At 53.2% G+C, this 18,343-nt stretch overlaps 1 protein-coding gene across 2 annotated transcripts in view; it reads left to right on the top strand.

The window, feature by feature from the left end:
• ABL1 (ABL proto-oncogene 1, non-receptor tyrosine kinase) overlaps positions 1 to 18,343 on the top strand; it is a 69,779-nt gene that overhangs the window by 32,346 nt on the left and 19,090 nt on the right. The window contains exons 1-3 of one of the 2 annotated variants that reach the window (XM_084299097.1): positions 6,611 to 6,947; positions 14,566 to 14,739; positions 15,478 to 15,773. In XM_084299097.1, coding sequence (XP_084155223.1) covers positions 6,863 to 6,947; positions 14,566 to 14,739; positions 15,478 to 15,773 — 555 coding nt within the window. In that variant the 5' untranslated portion in view covers positions 6,611 to 6,862. Of the gene's footprint in view, positions 1 to 6,610; positions 6,948 to 14,565; positions 14,740 to 15,477; positions 15,774 to 18,343 lie in introns of those variants that run through there. The other variant, XM_084299096.1, reaches the window with a different exon arrangement.

Genomic DNA, 18,343 nt, shown 5'->3' with positions numbered 1-18,343 from the left:
TGTTTATTCTTACTGGGGGATTTCATAGCTTTTCCTTCACGGAGAAAACAAGAAGAAGGTAATATCTATAAGGACATGTAAGGGAGGTGCTCACGGCCTGCACAAGAAGCGTGTTTGTAGATGTTTGTTCCCATTGGGAAACGTCAATGAAATTAAACCATCCGTACAGCTCAGTACTTGTCACTACAGGTAACTTCCTCGGTGTTTTGAACCAACAGCTCTCCTGGCCCCTTTGGGACCCAGCACCATCATTTCCACGGCTATGCAGTGAGGAGCACTCAAATTCTTGAGTGGGGGACCTACCGGTGGTGCAGGTTGGTTGTAATCATTTGTGTAGGTCTTCAAAAACTTTGTAAATGATGAAGCAACGAAATTGAGCCTCAAGCACCAGCTGCGGCAGCTGTAGGGCCGGTGTGAAGCAGGGTCGGAAGCTCCTAGGATGCTGACTGTGGCTATTCATCCACGCTCGCGCACTTTTCTTTATTTTCTGTCTGGTATGCGGGCAGACAGGATCTACAGTCTTTCTTCATGCCAACAGCAGTAAACCTCAGACCACATGTAATGTATCTGCCCTGCGAATGGCTCAGATTAATGACAGACAGGTAGGGCGAAGGGAAAGGAGCTTTGGGTTTCTCAAAATACACGGAGAGGCAGAGGGTGAGGTTACCGGGATCGGTAGCCCACGTTTCTTCTTTTACACCATCTTTTATTATTTTCTTGTATAATTTTTTTCCCTGAAAAGGCAGAAAACGTGGAGGCATTCCACAGCCTAAAACCATGTTTTAAGTGAAAATGTAAATGTGACAGGTACTGTGTTCTACATGGACCAAGAAAACCCCTGCTGAAAGGATTCGATTTAAGAACTTTTTCCCTGCTTAATTCTGCATCAGGTTTCGGCGTTGTGTTAATGGTGCAACCTGGAGGGACCTCCACCACCTGGCTCTTCCAAACCAGTTCAAACCCCAGGAAGGTTCGGTGCTTGGGCTGCGTCCCGTTACGCTCAGCAGAATGGGAGCCTCCTTGAGTGCCCTGCCTGCTCCCAGACCGGGACGGAGACGAGGGGGATGGATGTGTCCACCTCCACCTCTGCTGCTCTCCAAGGGCAGCTGGCTGAGACCAGGAGGGAGATGTGTCCCCCTCTTCAGACACACGACTCTGTGCAGGATTAGACCCCTGGAGAAACACCAGCCTGCCCATCATCGGACCGCCGCTGGGCTCCCAGTAAGGTGCGCTGCTCCCCCGGGCATCACTCGACATCTCCCATTTGAAAACCCCGCTGTGCTCCACTCAAAGCATCAACATACAGAAGGTTTTGAACACCGGCCGGAGCTGCCCCGCTCGGCACAGGTCGACGTTCCTGGTCGAGATCCGGATCGCAGGAAGGCGTGCGTGTTCACGGCCCCGTCCGCCTGCCACGGAGCTGCTGCTGCTGGCGAAGCGGCGCCGCCTCCGCGTTCCCCCTAATCCCTGCTGGGGCTGAGGCAGCGCCCGGTTCGCAATTCTTGTTTTCTTTTCCTCTTCTCCCCTTCCACCCCCTCCTCACGTGTAATCTGATCTCCCAGGCCTGGTCTTCTGCTTTGGCAGATTTTTCGCCTCTGGAGTGGAAGGAATTAACTGCTTGCTTTCTGTTGGGGAGCGAGGCGGCTCTCACTGCTCCTCCTGGCTTTTCGGGTGGCCGTGCTGGGCCGTGCACAGGATAACCCACGAGGTCAGCACCTCTGAACCCCCTGGCGCACCCTGGTTTTTGCTTTTCATTCGCATCTCCTTGCCTTTTCGGTAAAACAACACGGAAATGCTCCCACTCAAGCTCTGAGTCAGTGTTGGGCAAAGAAACGCTTCTAAAAATCTGGTTTCTGACACTTTGCAAGTATGCATCTCCTCTGATTGTGTGCTGGCTCCTCCGGTCTGGCAGCAAACGCTGAACTTCAGCAGGATCCCTAAGCTGATGTGACTCTACCTTGCACACAAACTGCCCTTCCCCGCTCCACATCTCCCAATTTTAATAAATCGATCGGGCGAGAAGAGCTCGGCACTCAGGAGAAGGTGGAGTCAGTGTTATTTGGTGTCTTTAAGGTAAAACCTCCATCTTTTTTTCCAGATCTGGAAGTTGCAAGGTGCCTCTTTCTTTTCCTTTGCCTGCAGATGTTTCAAAAGGCTCTTGATGGGAGAGGCCAAAAGCTTGTTCAGTGGTTTCTAAAGAGCCCCTTCGGACTTGGATGAGCCTTGCAGGCGAGGGCTGGTAACGCAGGCAGCTCAGTGGAGCTCACAGCACATCTTCCTTTTTTACATGGGTACCAGGAGGACGCGCCAGCGCTGCAGGAGCTCAGTAGGACCTTTTGCCTCGTTACTACCTTAAAAGAAGGATTCTGCCCCGTTGCTGGAGAGGAATCTCAACCAGTCGAACATCCCATCTCTAATCCCATTGCTCCTCAGCTGAGTCCTTCGGCCGGGAGGATTGCAAATCGCAAACATCTGTTAAATCGAGGAGAAACAAACCCCAACAAACGCACATGCCCTATTGCAAAACCGTTTGTTTTTCTCTCGGGGTCTCCAGTGGCCTTCTGGTAACCTGCCTTTGTTGTTGTTTCTTGCCTGGCAGTCCAAGAGTGTTAATATTTCATGGTGTGTGCAGGTAGCATCTGGGCTCTTGCTGGGCCACTCACAGCATGCGAGGTGCTCTGCAGGAAGGAAAACACTCTGCCCTCAGGTGCTGGCTGCCCTTTACTTAAATCCACATGTGCTTGTGATGGCTTTTTGGGGGGCTGGAGGCAAAATGCCTACTGGAGAGCGAGCTGAAAAGTACCGGAATTGTAGTTAAGTGGCTTTTGTTTTTAACGTGCTGTTCTAACTGGCAGCTGTCCGTGCTGTTGTGAGCAAGGCAGCTGGATCTTGAGAAGATTTTTAGATGGAAAGGTAAAATCAGGGGCTCAAACACGAACCACAAAAGGCAGAGATGCTGCACAAAGGCAGCAAACAAGCAGGTGATGGCAGCATCAGCAGAGTAGACCTGACATAGGGCAGTGCTGGAGAAATTCACACCACTGAAGGCACAGAGTTCCGTGTGGGCAGAGCAGAAACCACTTGGGCCTCCTGTCTGGGTCTGCCTGTTACTGGTGCTGCTGGTCCGACTGGTGCCTGCTGATCTCCGAAGTCACAACCGCGGCCGAGGAGGCAGGCTTTAGTCGCCAGGATTTTCAAGCTGCTAGTCCCCTCGATCGGTGTCTTCCAGAAGGCTTGGCACAGCCCGTCTGAGAGTAGACGGAGAATTTGAACGGTGGAAGATCTGAGAACCCGGAGGAAAATCAGGATCTGTCAGGCAGAGCTGGCCCAGCCCCCGGGAGAAGAGGCAATATTGCGTCTGCTGTCAGATCAAAGCCCAGCTTTGCTACAGCTGGGGCTGCAGCACATGCTGTGTCATTCACAGATTTCAGCGTAGGTTTCTTTGATCGCTTTCATGTCCGCATATGTTTGCGCTCAGGTAATGGTGTGAGATGTGCCGTGCCACCGCCTGACTGATTTCATCAGGGAGCGCTGTAGTACGGACCTGCCTCTAACCAGAGACAGCGAGCTGGGAGTGCCCAAAATCACGAGTAACCTTAGTGCTTAAGGAGGAAAATGCGTCTTATAAATGATGTGATTGGATGTGTGGAGCAACAAACAAAAAGTAGGGAGGCAGCAAAGTGTTGTACAACGTGTACCGAGTTCCCTAACACCATGGGGAAATCCTCAGCTGTGTTTACAGAGGAGCAGGATGAGGCACGGGTGACCTGGAACGGTAAGCAAGAACCTGCTCTTTGGCTGGGGCACTCCTCCACTGCTTTGCTTTAACCCCTATTTTGTGCTGCCTCTGCTTCAGGACAAAAAAAAAAACACTTGAAGGTACCTGTGAAAAAATCCCTGGTGTTTGGGGCTCCAGTCTGTTACCTTTCTGGGTTCAGAAGGGGATTTTAAAATTAAGCTCTGCTTTTAAACGGGTGGCGAGCAGTCAAGCTGTTTTTAATGGTATCGCAACGAAATTCACTCCAGTTGTCTGAACGGGGGGGGATCATGCCAAAACTCACTTTCTGCTCACGGAGCCCAGTCCTTTCACCGCGGCTGTCGCGCATGTGCGTGTGATTGCTCTCTTGGAAAGAGCTTCCCTGAAATTTTGGGTAGCTTTAAGGAAGCGAGGAACAAAATAGCCGGCTGCGAGAAGAAGCTCGGACACGGAGGCAGCTGGTTGAGGAGGTTATGGCCTTGCAGCGTTGGGTAGGTACAAACATCAAGGTGTGGCGTGCTGCAGGCATGGTTAAACTTCACCTGGCAAGGGCCAGGAACAGCCTGGTTTTGCCCTAAATCTAGCCGTGCTCTGAGCAGGAGCCTGACCCGGAGACCTTTTGAGGCCAGTCCCAACCAAAACCATTTTGCTGTTGCCAACAGCGAGGCTGAGTGAGAGGTTGCAGCAGTCTCTGCAGTCCAGAAGTCTGCACGCTTTTCATGACTGATTTTACTCGAAGATGCCTATACGACAGACATGAAAGGGATTAATAGATGTCAGCCGTAAGAGCAGCAGCACTTGTGTGACACCACCAATGTGGCTTTTATTTCCGTATCGCCGGGTAATTTCCTAGCATGTGCTAACTGAGGAGTGTTTGCTCCAAAGCATTCCCAGTGCAGCTTGCCATGACACACATGAAGAGCTGCCAGAGGACGAAGTTTGTAGCAGAGGGACCACACAGGCTTGCCTGCGTGGAAAAATAAAGGGAATTAATTTAAGGGTTTATCTACAGAGGAAGCTATCCCGGGAAAGCTCTTTGTGTTTGGGTCCCTGGGTGGCTGCGGCTCTCCTGCAGCGAGGTTCTTCTGCAGGCGGGTTAATTTACCTCGAAACGAGGCGTTTTTCATCTGGAGGAAGAACCCCAGGCGTTGATCATGAATGTAATCCGTTGTAATGCTGCTGGTACTCGGAGTAACCTTACTCAGAGCAGTCGGGGGGCGGCCTTTGTGCTTCCAGGGGAACAGAACGGGAATTTTGCGTCCCTGCAGTTCCTACAGCTGCAGGCGAGCAAGGCAGGGCAGGGATGCTCATCATGTGGAGAGGATTTGCGTGCAAGATGCCTGCTCTGCTCTGCAAACCTGACTTCATCCCAGTTCCCTAAACACGACGCTGGGCCCGAGCACGTGATGGCTCAGCGCCTCCTGCCATTGACGTAACCTTTCTCCTCCAAATCTGCTTTGTTTTTTTTGTTTAGGTTTGGGTTTGTCCTGCCCGAGCTCTTGGTTGCAGTCTTCTGAAGTCGGGTGGGCAGGGAACGAGCAGAAAGTGTTGGTTTCTTTTGAAACGCTCAGGCTGCCATGAAATAGAAAGAAATCCTGTAGAAGGGGAGGGGGGAAGGCAGGGCACGGGGAGGGCTGCAACCCTGCCTCTGTAACGCACTGCTGGCTGCCGGGGGGGCCAGGCACGTAGCCTCACCTCTGTGTGAGCTGTCTGAATTGCAGCAAACTCAACTTCTCCTTTCTGGCTTCTCAAAGGGGGGTATCCATGCTCGGCTGCTTTAGGATAAAGGCTGAAACCACTCGGAACATTGCGTTGTCCTCGCTGCAACCACTCCTCTGCTAGCGGTGATGTGGCTTGTGGTGCTTTTAAATACAAAAAGGGCAGAAGTTATTATTGCTGTTCAGCATGGCATTAGCTGAGGGCTGCCGATTCCTTCCCAGGATGAGGAGAGTGAAGCCAAAGCAGTGCTGCAGAGCGCTGCCCGTGCTCTGAGCAGGGCCTGCTCTGAGGCAGGGCCCCCAATGCTGCAGTGTGTGGACTTCCCCCTAAAGCGTGAAATGTTTGAAAACTTCAGAGGGCAGAAGAGCCCCAGTAACACTGCCAACACAAACTGCCGGGGGTGTAGGGAAGCCTTCAGGGACAAAATGAAGGAGGTGTCAGTTTGTCAGTCCCCTGGGCAGCTCCGCAGGCGGCACCGGGGCTCTCGGAGCTGTGCTCCCCGGGCACCCCAAACTCAGGGAAGCGAACGGGGATGTTTCAGCACACCCAGCTGGCTGTTGTATAGACAGCGATATATAAAACATATCCAGGGGAGGTCGAGGCTGGACATGAGGAAGGATTTCTTTACTCTGAAGGCGGTCAGATGCAGGACAAGGCTCCTTGGTGCTCGGTGCCCGGGCCTGGCTGGGCTCGGAGGCATTTTGGCAGCACTCGGGCTCGTGCTGTGCCTCCTGCATCGCTCCGGGACCCCCCGGAGGATCCCTGCAGGTGCCTCCCACCTATTTATTTCTCAGAAAAGCCCTGTTTGATTGAGGCAGGAGGCACAACAAGCTGAGGACACGCTGGGTTGGGAAACCCTTCCCAGGAGCAGGCAGGGGTAAGTCCTGGGAAGGCTGCAGGGAGGTACTGGCCGCAGGCACAGCCCCGGAGGTTTGAGGGGGGGGTCTCGCTGCCTCCCCTGCAGGATATCGGCGCCTTCCCATCGCGATTATCGCGACATGGGCCGGGCTCGGGGCGTGTTTGGGCCGGGGCCCGGCAGGAGGAGGGTTAAGGGCCGGGGCGGGGCTCGGCAGCTGCCGGCAGGAGGCAGCGAAAGGGGAGGGGGGGGGGAGGCTGCGAAGGGGGCCCTTTGTTGGCGGCCTCGGGCGACTTTTTGGGGCAATTTGGGGCAGTTTCGGGGAAAGCTCGGGCGGCCCCGGCGTTCCCCTGTCGGCTGGAGGCAACCAGCAGCAGGGAAGATGCCCGGAGGAGGCTGCCCGAGGGGGGGGGAGAGCACGGCCCCCAGGGCTTCGCTCCGCCAGGGCTCGTCCTTGTGAGCCTCCTTGTGCCAGGCTTTTTTTTTTGGGGGGGAGGGAGAGGGAACCTCGAAGGGTTTCGCTCTAACAAATGAAAATGTTGGAGATCTGCTTGAAACTGGTGGGCTGCAAGTCGAAGAAGGGGCTCTCCTCCTCCTCCAGCTGCTACTTGGAAGGTGAGCGGGGCGCGGCGCGGGGCCCGAAAGGGGGGAGTTTGGGGAGATTTGGAGGCTTTAGTGGGGGGATTGAAGGTTTTTGAGGGAGTTGAGGGGGGTTTTTTGGGGAGCCGGGAGCCCACTGGTGAGCGTGTTGGCGGCCAGGTGATTTTCATTAGGCGTACAAAGGGAGCGCGGCTCTGCCATGTATGGTGGGGAAATGTCAAGCGGTCGGCGAGCCGGCCCCACAAACACCGCCAGCACAGCGGGACAGGGCGCGATGTTAGCCCCCCGAAAGGCTCCAGCTCCTCTCGGGAGCCAGACGAGGGTGGGAGAGTGGGGAAAAAGGCTCTGGGCGAAGGCAGAAAACCCCTTGGCGTCCTTCTGCTCGCTTCTGGGAGCTCCTGGCCACCCCTTTCCGCTCGCTTTTCAGGGACGGTCCTACAGCCAGGCGTTCAAAATCGCGGGGTTGAGTCACCCCCTGTGTAGGGATTGACATCGGAGTTGACGCAGGCAGCTCGCTGGAGGCCTTGCTGATAGAGGCGAGCTCAGTGTGGGGCCCCCATCCTGTGCCCCTGCTGGGCTGAGGAACCCTAAAAAAGTCCCCCTAATCCCAAGGGGGGGGGCTCGGGACCCTCTCCCGAAGCAGCCAGCAGCGCTTTGTCCCCGTGAGCGAGGGGCCCAGCCCCAGGGGAGCGCAGCCCTGGGCCGTGCCCGGGCAGCCGATGCATTCTTGGGCTTCTTTGTGTCGCTGGATGTTACTTCAGCAAAAATAATCGGCGTGCCAGGAGTACTTTGCTAACTCATCAAATCAGAGGGGAGAAACGCCACCACCTGATGCCGCGCGGCCTATGGCGAGCAGCTCTTGCTCAACTCTCGAATATTCAGCGGAGAAACGTTCCTCGGAAATTCATAGGTCAGGAATCCCAAAAACTACAAATGGCTCCTCGGGACAGACCGAGCCGGAGGAATGCCGCGCGGAGGCCGCGTTCACCAGCCCCTTTTGGTGGCTCCGAATACTTTCCTGCTGTCTAAAACCCAAGGGACGCTTGCCAGAGGAGTTTTTTCCTTCCAATTCTGGTTCCTTTACGCCCCTAATCCCGCTTACTTAAAGCTTCAGACACTTAATGGTGGGCGGACTCATGCCCTTCCCTACGTGACCGGCTTCCTCGGTGAGCTTTTGGGGCCGTGGGTGCCGTGCTGGGGCCGGCTGTGTGTGTGCACAGCAGGGCTGGGCGGTACTGGGCCGTACTGGGCTGTGCTGGGCCTCCTTCCCAAGCAGCTGCATCTCTCAGCAAGGCCCTCAGAGAGTAGGCAGAGCACTTCAGGGCCTTATGGGGGTGTTGCCCTGGCTGTTTTTTTTTTTTTTTGCAAGTTTTTGCTTTTGTACACGGGGCAGGCGCTGCCCCCTCCCTGCTGAGCGTGGTTGCACAATGGGATCAGAGCACAGCTCCGTCCCGGCAGGGTGAACGGCCTGATCAGGCAGCAAATACTGCCCGATGTAAGCTGCAGCTTCGCTGGGACCGGGGCTGTGTGCTGATTTTTCACAACAGAGCGGGAAGCGGGTGCTGAAGGAACTTTGAAACAAACTTTTCCCAAAGCTCAGAACGGGGCAAAGCTGCAGCCAGCACCCACGTAGGTGTGGAAGGTGACCAAACACCATCACTGCCACCCGGATGCTTTTCCCTGCATGCTGTGACAGCTGCCTAGGACAGCACTAGTCCAGGACCCACCACGAGCAAGTTTGGTGGAAGCCTTTCAGGCCCACAAAGGCCGAGTGGCAGCCCCCAAGAGGGGACGGCCGCGTGTCGGGGCCCCTGGCCACGTCCCCGAGCTGTGTGGGATGCCCGGGCTGTTCTGTGTGCGTCCTGTCGCCGTGCTGGTGCTTCTGAAAAGATTAAAGAGATCATGGTGATATCGCCGAGGATTTAAGGCCCTCGTGTTGTCTTAGCAGCGTGGGGAGCTGCTGAGGACGTGAGAGGAGAACCTAGAGTTATTTCCCCGTGGTAGACTGTGAAACCGTACAGAGAGCTGCTGAGGGGGTGGAAGGACCGTGAGTCGCGTGGAAATCCAGCAGGAGCCAGGAGGATAGACTCAATTTTACCTAATTCGATTTCTTTTGGTTTTCATCTGCTAACAAAAACATGACAGCGCTTGATGAATAGCATGAGTCCAACAATCAGATCTGTTTATGGTATTTCCAAACACGCTTCTGGACGGTATTGTCTTGAGGTCGGGCTCCATAAAAGAGGTTACAAATCTCCCCGCAGAGCTGATTCAGAGTCAATTCGTGTAGGTATAGACACACGTCTTTTGACCAAGCAATCAGAACTGTTTCTTTTCATGGTGGTCCTCTCCTGAAAGGCTTTTTTTATGCCCTCTCTGCGGGAAGGAGGACTGATGGGCTGGGAAGCCCCCTCCTGGAGGCCAGGGCCATGCCGTGCACAGCCGGGCTCGCCGTGCATCACTCCCGGGCTGACCCAGGCCTTGAGGATCGCCTGGACTCCAGCAGAAACCCTTTTTGAGGCAGTTAAGCGATTGCTGAGATTCCACGTTGCTGTTGGGGCTGGCCATTTTCTGCTCTCGCTTCCATCGGCACTAGTAAATATTATTTTTAAACGTGAGAGAGCTGAACTTCTGTCATCTGCTTCCTCCTCTTCGCCTTTGCCAGACTGAATAATTCCTCCCTCACTTCACACCAAGAAAGGGTAAAGAGTGGAAGGGAAGAGGCACAGCGAGTCCTGCTGCCAATCTGATCTGCAAACACAGCGTGTCCATGTCCCAAATAGGGGCTGAAATAGTCTCGCTGCCTTTTTGGGCTCGCTCCACCGCTCGGAAGCAGAAACCTTGTTTAAAACCTGTCAGCCTTCTCTGCGAAGCTGAGAACTGTGCTGGGGACGCTGGGCGAGCCCTTTGTTTTCAAACTAAAACATTTCTGCCCTGCCAGCTGTCACCCTGCCTATATATCTCCTGCCTTCAGTGTCTCTTGTTACACTCAGAGCCCGGGGAGGAGCAGCAGCCCGTGGCTATTGCCCGTACCCAGAAGATTTCTTTTGATGCTCTTGGGATCAGCCAGGTCCTGGGCTCGGCAGCACCAGGGACTCATCCTGCTCCCGGAGCAGCCCTCAGCCCCGCTCTCAGTCTGCTTGTTCCCTCTCCTCCTCGGCTGTTTTCCCCTCTGGGCCTCTCATCTGCCATCTCTCAGTAGAGTTCTTGCTTTTAAATACGTTTCTGGCTCTGTAATGGCTTGCTCCAGCGGTTCTTGCCTGTCCCATCCTTATTAAAAACGTGGCTGGCGGTGCTTGTTATCATTTCCCATGGGGCCTGGTGAGGAAAGTGGCATTTCAACAAGGAACCAGAGCTGTCTTCAGACCTACAAGTGATCATCCACGGACGCGTTCGTCTTCCCCTAATGCTCTGGAGCTGCTTAGTGAAATGGGGAAATAAATCTCCCAGATGCTTCCTTGGTGTTTCCCCTCCCCAGGGCTCCAAGATGGGCAAACCTCACTGCTTCTGCCCTGTGAGCAAGGAAAACAAGCAAAAAAATTGAGAAGAGTTCAGAAATACCAAAGTGTTGTTTGAAATTCAGGTGGATCTAGCTGCTCTTTGCTCTTCCTCTCCCAGGCGTTACAACCTCAGGTCAGGCAGCAGCTTAGTAGCAGATTAGGGAATAAAATCTAGATTTCTGCCCTATCCACTGTTCCTCTTTATGCATCCCCAGCCGTGATTAGCTGGGGAAAGATGGTATTTACCTTGTCACTGAGGGGTTGTAAGCGGAAGATGCTCTGCAAATAAACTCCAGTGGAACCTGCAGGATGATGTAAGAGTGAACTTTCCAAAAAAAAAACCAACAAGATGACAGAATAATATTAGCCAAGGTATAAATGGACTGCGAGGGGCTCTTTGTGCCTGGGCAGCACAGCAGGAGCCCTCTGCAATACCAAGCTCCAGCATGAGCCTGGGGTAGGGAGCAGGTCCTGACCTCCCTGGAGGGGACAGATCTGAAATCCAACACGAAACCTTCTTTTTTTGGAGGGATCAGCTTTGCAGAGCTTTTTGTCAATCCCTGTCCCAGCAGGCACAGAGGCTGCTCCTCCACCACGTGTGCGCAGGGCCGGGAACGCCGGGTGCATGAAACCTGCACAGCTCTGGTTTTTTCCTTCCTTCCAGGGCACGAGGAGGGCAGGGGGAGCACAGGGAGAGGGGAAGCTCGAGGCAGCACGTGCTGTACCTCCGGAGAGATCGCCGAGCGTGCTCTGTGCTCCCTCGTGCTGGAAACCTTGTGGAAAAAATGCCGGCGCAGTTTGTAGGCGCACAGGATGTTTGCTCTGTAGGGAGACGGGAGGGCTCTTCCCTCCCTCGGGACCTCCCCGTGGTCAGCTGTGGGGGAGCTGCTTGTAGTTCAGGGCTTTTGCCTCTCTTCCAACCTTTTGCTTAAAATTTTCAGGAAATCTGCTTGCGGCGGTGCCCACCAGAACTTTTTGCATCCGAGGACTTGTCACGCGGGCCCTAGCAGTGATACACAACTGTGCACAAACAGCAATGAGCAGGAGATGGTTACGCTTAGGAAACCTTTCAGCCTGCAAACTCAAATACCTCCCGCTGCAGGCTTAATTCAGGGGGAAATGAAGGCATTCACACAGCCGGTGCCTCAAAGGAAGGGCTCTGGTTATCTCATTTCAGTCTGCTCTGATATCTGCGTCGTTCAGGCGGTGCTAGCGGGGAGCTGAGTTACAGCGCGGCCTCTGGGGCTCGTCCCGGTGCCACCTCGAGCACGGGGTGATCAAAGCAAGAAGCGAGAGCTGCGCAGGGAGCAGCAGAAGGGCAGGTGGGTGCGGGGAAGGAGTCGTGGTGATAAGCAATGGAGTTAAGGCTCGCTCCCCACCCCGGCCCTGAGCCAGGACACCGTCCCGCAGGCACAGCGGCCGGGCTGACTCACTGGGAGGAATCCGGCCCTTCGAAGGGCTTGGCAGCGCTGTGAAATTACAATTAAGTCCAGTGAGAGGAGGTGAGGAAGCTGGAGCGTGTTGGAAATGACCCCGGTGTGTTTGGACAGGGACAGCTGAGTCCTGCTCTGAAGGGCTGGGCAGATTTCCTTGGGAAGCTCTCGAAGAGGGACGAATGCTGCTGACAGCCGGCTGTACGCAGCACCCGGATGGACGTGTCCTGTCTGCTTCTCCTGCCTCATGGCTTTGTGTCCTGGACCTGTTAACAGCCTCCTCTTGGGGCCTAGAGGTTTTGGAGAGTGTTTGGGGAGTGTTTGTCACAGTCCATGGAGCTGCTGCTGTGCTCGTGTCCCCACAGCTCCACTCCCTTCACCTACACTCTTCTCCCTGTTGCCTCAGGGCCCCATCCTTCCTTTCTCCATGTCCTTTAATGCCATCACCACCTTCCCTGCCTCCTCCTGTGGCTTTGGGCTCCTGCCCTTTGGGGTGCCAGCCCTGAGCGTGCAATCAGGTCCCGGAGCCCGGCTGCGTAGCGCCCTGCGTGCTCGCTGGGCCCCTCGCTTGGTTTCCCAGCGTAGCAAATTCTCCTCCCTATTATTTCACAGCCCTGCTCTTGCCAGTCGTTGGGTCTGCAGGCAGTTATCACCGCAATCGGTGGTTTTTAGGAACGCCGTAGAGCCAAACCAGCCTTTCTGGACTTCCGTGTGGCTTCTTGGGGGTGTTTTCAGCCTCGTTGCAGGCTGTGCCCCGCAGCGCGCGCACCGTGGATCCGCGGAGCGCCAACCCCGGCACCGCTCCCCTCCCGCGCATGAGCCGTGCCTCGCCGGGCTGCGATCATCGTGCTGCAGCTGGAGGGGCGCCCGCCTTGGATTTCCTGCCTTCCTGTTGAATCAGGCCCCAGTGGGGGAGGCGTTTTCCTTCCTCCCAGAGGTTTACGGCCGCCCCGCCGCGCTGCACAGACGCGGGGCCGGAGCACGGCAGCGTCGCCGCTCCGCTTGCAGCCCCTCTGCTGCCCGTCTGCTGCCGGTGGGACTCTCCCCCGAGTATCTCCGGTCACGTAGAGCCCTGTGCTCTGTAGGGGGGCTTAATGGGCTTGGCAGGATCGAAGCGTTTTCACGGTAAAATGATGATAGCTCCGTTTTTTCCCAAAGCAGATTTGCTGTTTCTTTTCTCACTGTCCCTCTCGAAGCAAACCCGGCGTGCCGAAGTGTCCTCTCCTGCAGGAAACGGGAGGAGGAAGAGCGTAGAGGTGCTTTAAAAATAAAATCCCGACCATGCCACCACCTTTTCTGACTGTGGTATGGCCACCGGAATCGTTTAGGAAGCGGTATGACTTGGCTTCTCTGATTCACCATAAAAATATATCTCCCTGCTGATATGGTTTGGCCGGGAAAACAGGCCCAGCAGTGTGCGAGCTTGGGTTTTTCCTGACTGCCCACTTAATGTGGTCTCACCTTTTCCAAAGAACACACGGCCCTCGTGCTCGTCGGGAAGCACCCGGGGGCCTTTTACCAGCAGCGACCTGACCACCACGGTGGGGACGCCAGGCTGTCTGGGGGGGAGCGCTGGCACTTTTACCACCAAAGCTCAGAAAATAACCAGATTTGTTATTGTTAGGGTTTTTTATTATTATTATTTTACGTACAGCATTCCTATACAGCATTTCCCCATTGTTATTTGGGCCTGTCCCGGCCCACGCTTGACTGCCAAGGGTTTTCTGGTGCTGCTTGGGGCAGATCCTCGCTGGTGAGTGCCGGGTTTGCAGGTCAACCAAGCTGGTACAGGGATGATTTGCTGGGATGCTCCTTGCTAGTTAGCATTAAAAGCATGAGGACAGAGCTATCCTCCAGATGGAGGGCAACCCCTTTAAAAAAAAATAAATGAGGTTTTCATACTGTTACCCTTGTTTCGGCACAGGTACCGCGTTGGTGGGGCAGCACGTGGGGCCATCACTGCCCCAAACTCCTGGTGGCATCCTGGTAATTCCCTGGTGTGCTTGAATTTGGTTAAGATTTATTGAGTAATCCACACAGAGTGCAAAAAGCTTCATTGATTTGGCTTTTGCTCACCTTTGAAACTCAGTTTTGAGGGACTGTGCTTTTCTTGAGACATCTCGAGCCTCCTAAAAATGTACAAAGCGCAGCGTGCGCTCTCACCGTGCGCTGCTTCGGGGAGCAACGTGCAGGAGGGAGGCTTAAAAAAGGCCCAGCCTTTACTGGAGTAAGATGAGAAATGATTTAAAACACTATAAACAACAGAAGTATGTACCCAACTCGGTACATCCCACGTCTTCACAATCTCATCCTGCCTGGCGCTTGGTGCTTCGAGTTCTGGTGATTTCATTTACAGGATAATTAAGGGATTTACCTTCTAAAGGTCTTTGCTTTTGTTTTCAAATCTCCCCGTTGCAGCAGCTGGGCAGGAGCCAAGGGATTTACAGAGCAGCAGGCAGCCTACGTGAGCAGCATTTCCTGGAGGGAGGAGAGGGGCTTTCCCCGACCAGCAGGGAGCTGGAGCTGGCTGGCGAGGGTGCTCTGTGTATGTGGCACTGTCCTGTCCGCCGTCGTCCTCTGCCACATGAGGAGCACACATGTCAAAAAATGAGAAAAATCACGGTGTGGGGCTTAACCAGCTGGCTTTTCTCAGCAGCAATGACCCTCCTTGTTCCTCTCTCTCTCTCTTCCCCTCTCCAGAAGCCCTTCAGAGGCCGGTAGTGTCAGATTTTGAGCCCCAGGGCCTGAGTGAAGCCGCCCGCTGGAACTCCAAGGAGAACCTCCTGTCCTGCCCCAGTGAGAATGACCCCCACCTCTTTGTTGCACTCTACGATTTTGTGGCGAGCGGGGACAACACTCTCAGCATCACCAAAGGTAAGGCAACCGGGCAGAGCGGTATCGGGAGCGTGTGAGAAGACACGGGATGAAAAACCACTGGGAGACAATTGAGTTACACGCTAAACACTATGGAATTTATTATTTTATTACTGTGGGAATTCTTTTTAAACAAATACAAATACTTCTTGAAGTCATAACCTTTTAAAAGGTTAAAAACTGGCTGAGGTTTTTGCGTTGGCCAAGACTGTTTGTCAAAGCTAAGGTCTCCAGCAGGAGCAAGATTCTGAGCCGAGAAATCAAACTAAGCTGACCCTAGGGGCTGGCCTCTGTTGTTTTCATGGTTCTTTCTCCAAAATGCAGGCTTTCTGAGAAAAATGACCTCATACAGGTAGTGTTTTCTTACTCGGTCCTTCTGTTCCTTATGCAACTCCAAGTTGCATCTATTTTCTTTGCTAATCAAAACAATTTTTTACTGTTTATCTGCTCCTGTTGTAGTCAACTCAGTTCAAATAAAATTTGTTGGAGTCTTCTCTCAGCTCAAGCAGTGCCAGAAGTGCTGCAGAACTGCAGGGGAATTGAACAAACTCCTGAAGCGTGCATGTCACTTTATTTGGCTTCTATGCTCCACTCAGGCTTAAAGCAGTGCGTGTGGTCCCTGCTCAGTGAGATTCCTGTTCTTATGGGAGGTTATTTAATGACCATAGGGCAGAAAGAACCCATCCCTGTGCTCCTCTCCCAGGTTTGCTGTGTCTAAACATATTCTCTTGTGCTCAGGTGAAAAGCTCCGCGTCCTGGGCTACAATCACAATGGCGAATGGTGTGAGGCTCAAACGAAGAACGGACAAGGCTGGGTGCCCAGCAACTACATCACCCCAGTGAATAGTTTGGAGAAACACTCCTGGTATCACGGACCCGTGTCCCGTAACGCTGCCGAGTACCTTCTGAGCAGCGGCATCAACGGCAGCTTCCTCGTGCGGGAGAGCGAGAGCAGCCCAGGACAGAGGTCTATCTCCCTGCGGTACGAAGGAAGGGTGTACCACTACAGAATAAACACCGCATCCGACGGAAAGGTAAGGCTGCAGGCTGTCCACGCTGTAAAAGAAAACCGTGCTGGTGGTGTTCTCTGTCCTGCTGAATGCACAAGGTCAAGTAGCAGCGATTGAGCTGTGCAGCTCCGAGCCCCGATCGCAATGTTCAGCATCCGTCGTTACAATAAACTGTGACATTCCTACAGGGCTGTGACAGAACAAGCTCATTCCTTTAGCAGACTGGTGAGGTGGGCTGCAGCTCAGTAGCGAAACACTAAGGTAGGAGACAGTAGAGCTTACATCAGAGCTGGATGCAACAAATCTTGTCAGTAAGGTATTCTAACAGAGGATTTTCGTTGCATATGTTCAAAAGATAACCTCTTGGACTGCCAAATCAGAAAAGCGTTGCTGATACTCCTGCAAATATTAGGGACAGAGTACCTTTTGGACTATTCTGTGTTATTTTAAACTACTATTTTGATTTCTGCACAGCTTTTCAAGGTGATTATTGAAAACGGGTAGGCACTTTCATTGTTGTTTGGGCCCCCTTTCCAGTGTCGTCTTCTTTTTTTCCCTCTATCTTTGTGTACTACAGCAGTGTTGCAATGCCTTGCTTGATGGATGCTGCAGAGAAATGTTAACATAAGCTTAGTTTTCCACAGATTTTCATTTGAATTTCATGGAAACGTTTCTGCTGGCATTGGATTTCGGTAAATTTTGTTTTTAATGAATCTATTCTAAGCAGCATCTCTTTAGATCCTCTGCAGAAGTTGCAGTGTGGGTCTGGAGCATGGCTGCTGATGCTCTTCTTGCCAGCATCTAGTAGATGACAGATTCTGTGCCATTAAAGTACTTTTAAATGAAAAAAATAATCAAGTATAATATTGTCTTGCCATAGCCAATTTTCCTGTGTCCTGTGAGAGCTCTGTTCTTCAAACAGCAGAATTGGTAATATAAAAACACAGGGAACAAGTATATCGTGTCTGCTATTTATCAGACTCATCACTCTAAAACCTTTAATTAGATAAACAGACTTTATTAATTAATGGAACACTTTTGGTCTGCTTTAGCAAACAGACTGTGATGGAGACAATGATATTCATGATTATTTCAGGTGATAGATTTCTTCGTTACAGTGCTTCAGCTCTTTTTTCGCTCTGTGCAGACACACTCTGTGGTCACATCAGCCCTGAGAAATGCTGACAGGCTGCGTACTCCGAGGAATACACGGCAGACTGGAATATTTTTCCTCCTCCTGTCTCTGTGCTTGATATCCCTTTGATTCCCATCGATGCTGGCAGCTGAGCAGTGTTCGCAAGCAAACACTTTGAACCGAGGCCTCCTCCTTTTGGTGTAAATAACCACGTGTCCCTGGTGCTGTAGCACGTTCTCCTTTTTCGCTGTAAAAGGGTTTGGCATATGAAGGCTTTCATCCCCGCAGAGCTGTTTTTATCCCCCAAAACAGTTCCGCAGAGCTACAGTAATCTGCTCAGGTCTGTAGTAGCCGGGTTAACTGTTCATTTTCCAGAGAGTTGCTTGAATTGGTGTTTTTGACAAAAGGTGCAGGTCAGCACGAGAGCTGTGCCTGTGGGGCTGAGCGAAGAGGAGGCCACAGTGCTCCCTCTGGCCCTGCCAAGGAAGAGGGCTGCTTGCCATCCCCACAGAAGGGGCCGTTCACCATCCCCAAGCCTCAGCACTGCAATTCATCTTGTTAAATCGCATCGATTTCCATTTGTGTTAACGAAGCGAAGTGCGACAGCTCATCAGGAGCGTGCTGCCAGATGCCTGCCTCTGCCACCCACCTCCGCCTGGAGCTGGACCAGGGCACGCCACGCTTCCAGTGCCCTGTCCCAAGCTGCTGAAGCTTAAAAGCAAGTAAGAGAGGCAGCTAACATCCCTGCTTTCCCCTTGGGAAACGGAGACTGCTGCACAGCATCCCTGCTCTGAGCTGCTGGGGCCTTGCTCCGTTACCCATTTCACATCCTTCTGCCGAAGGGAAGCTCTTACCTCCAGCTCCCCGGGCACCTGGGGCTTCCACGGCCTGCCAGTTCCTTACTCAGCCTTCTGAGGAATTCACTGCAGCACTTGGAGACCTCGAGGATGAATGGCTTCGGTGGGTCATATCCTGTGCCTGTGAGAACGGCGCAAGAGGTTTTACAGAACCGAGTGGAGCAGCTGCTGCTTGGCCTGGAGGGGGACCGTGCATCACACAGCCTCCCCCAGCCTGCAGGAGAAGTGAAAGAAGCAGGAAGAGATGGGAGATGCATCTGTCTTAATTTTAGCACCGTTCATGTTAATGCTCTGGGGTTCAGTAGCTTGAAATAAGTAACTCATCAGGGGATTTTTGTCGTTTCCCATTTTAATGGGTCATATTCTTCCGGACCACCTTTTAATGTTTTTTTAGGAAGACATTCAAAATGACCTTTCTGGATTTGGCTGGCACAGCGCAGCCAGTAATCTGGTAAACCACTTCCGTGGAACTGAGGCCTTGGGTTTTCCTGCCTTGATGGTACTTGAGGCAAAGCCTCCTATTGAGTAACCAGAGTGAATAAACAGCACTGTCCAGCCACTTCTTCAAATCCTGCTGTGGTCAGCATTAGGGACACAGGACG

Source organism: Netta rufina (assembly GCF_964035555.1).
Source record: "Netta rufina genome assembly, chromosome: 20".
NCBI classification, from domain to species: domain Eukaryota; kingdom Metazoa; phylum Chordata; class Aves; order Anseriformes; family Anatidae; genus Netta; species Netta rufina.
Note: the sequence above shows the minus strand (reverse complement) of the source record. Positions and strands in the feature narration are given on the sequence as shown.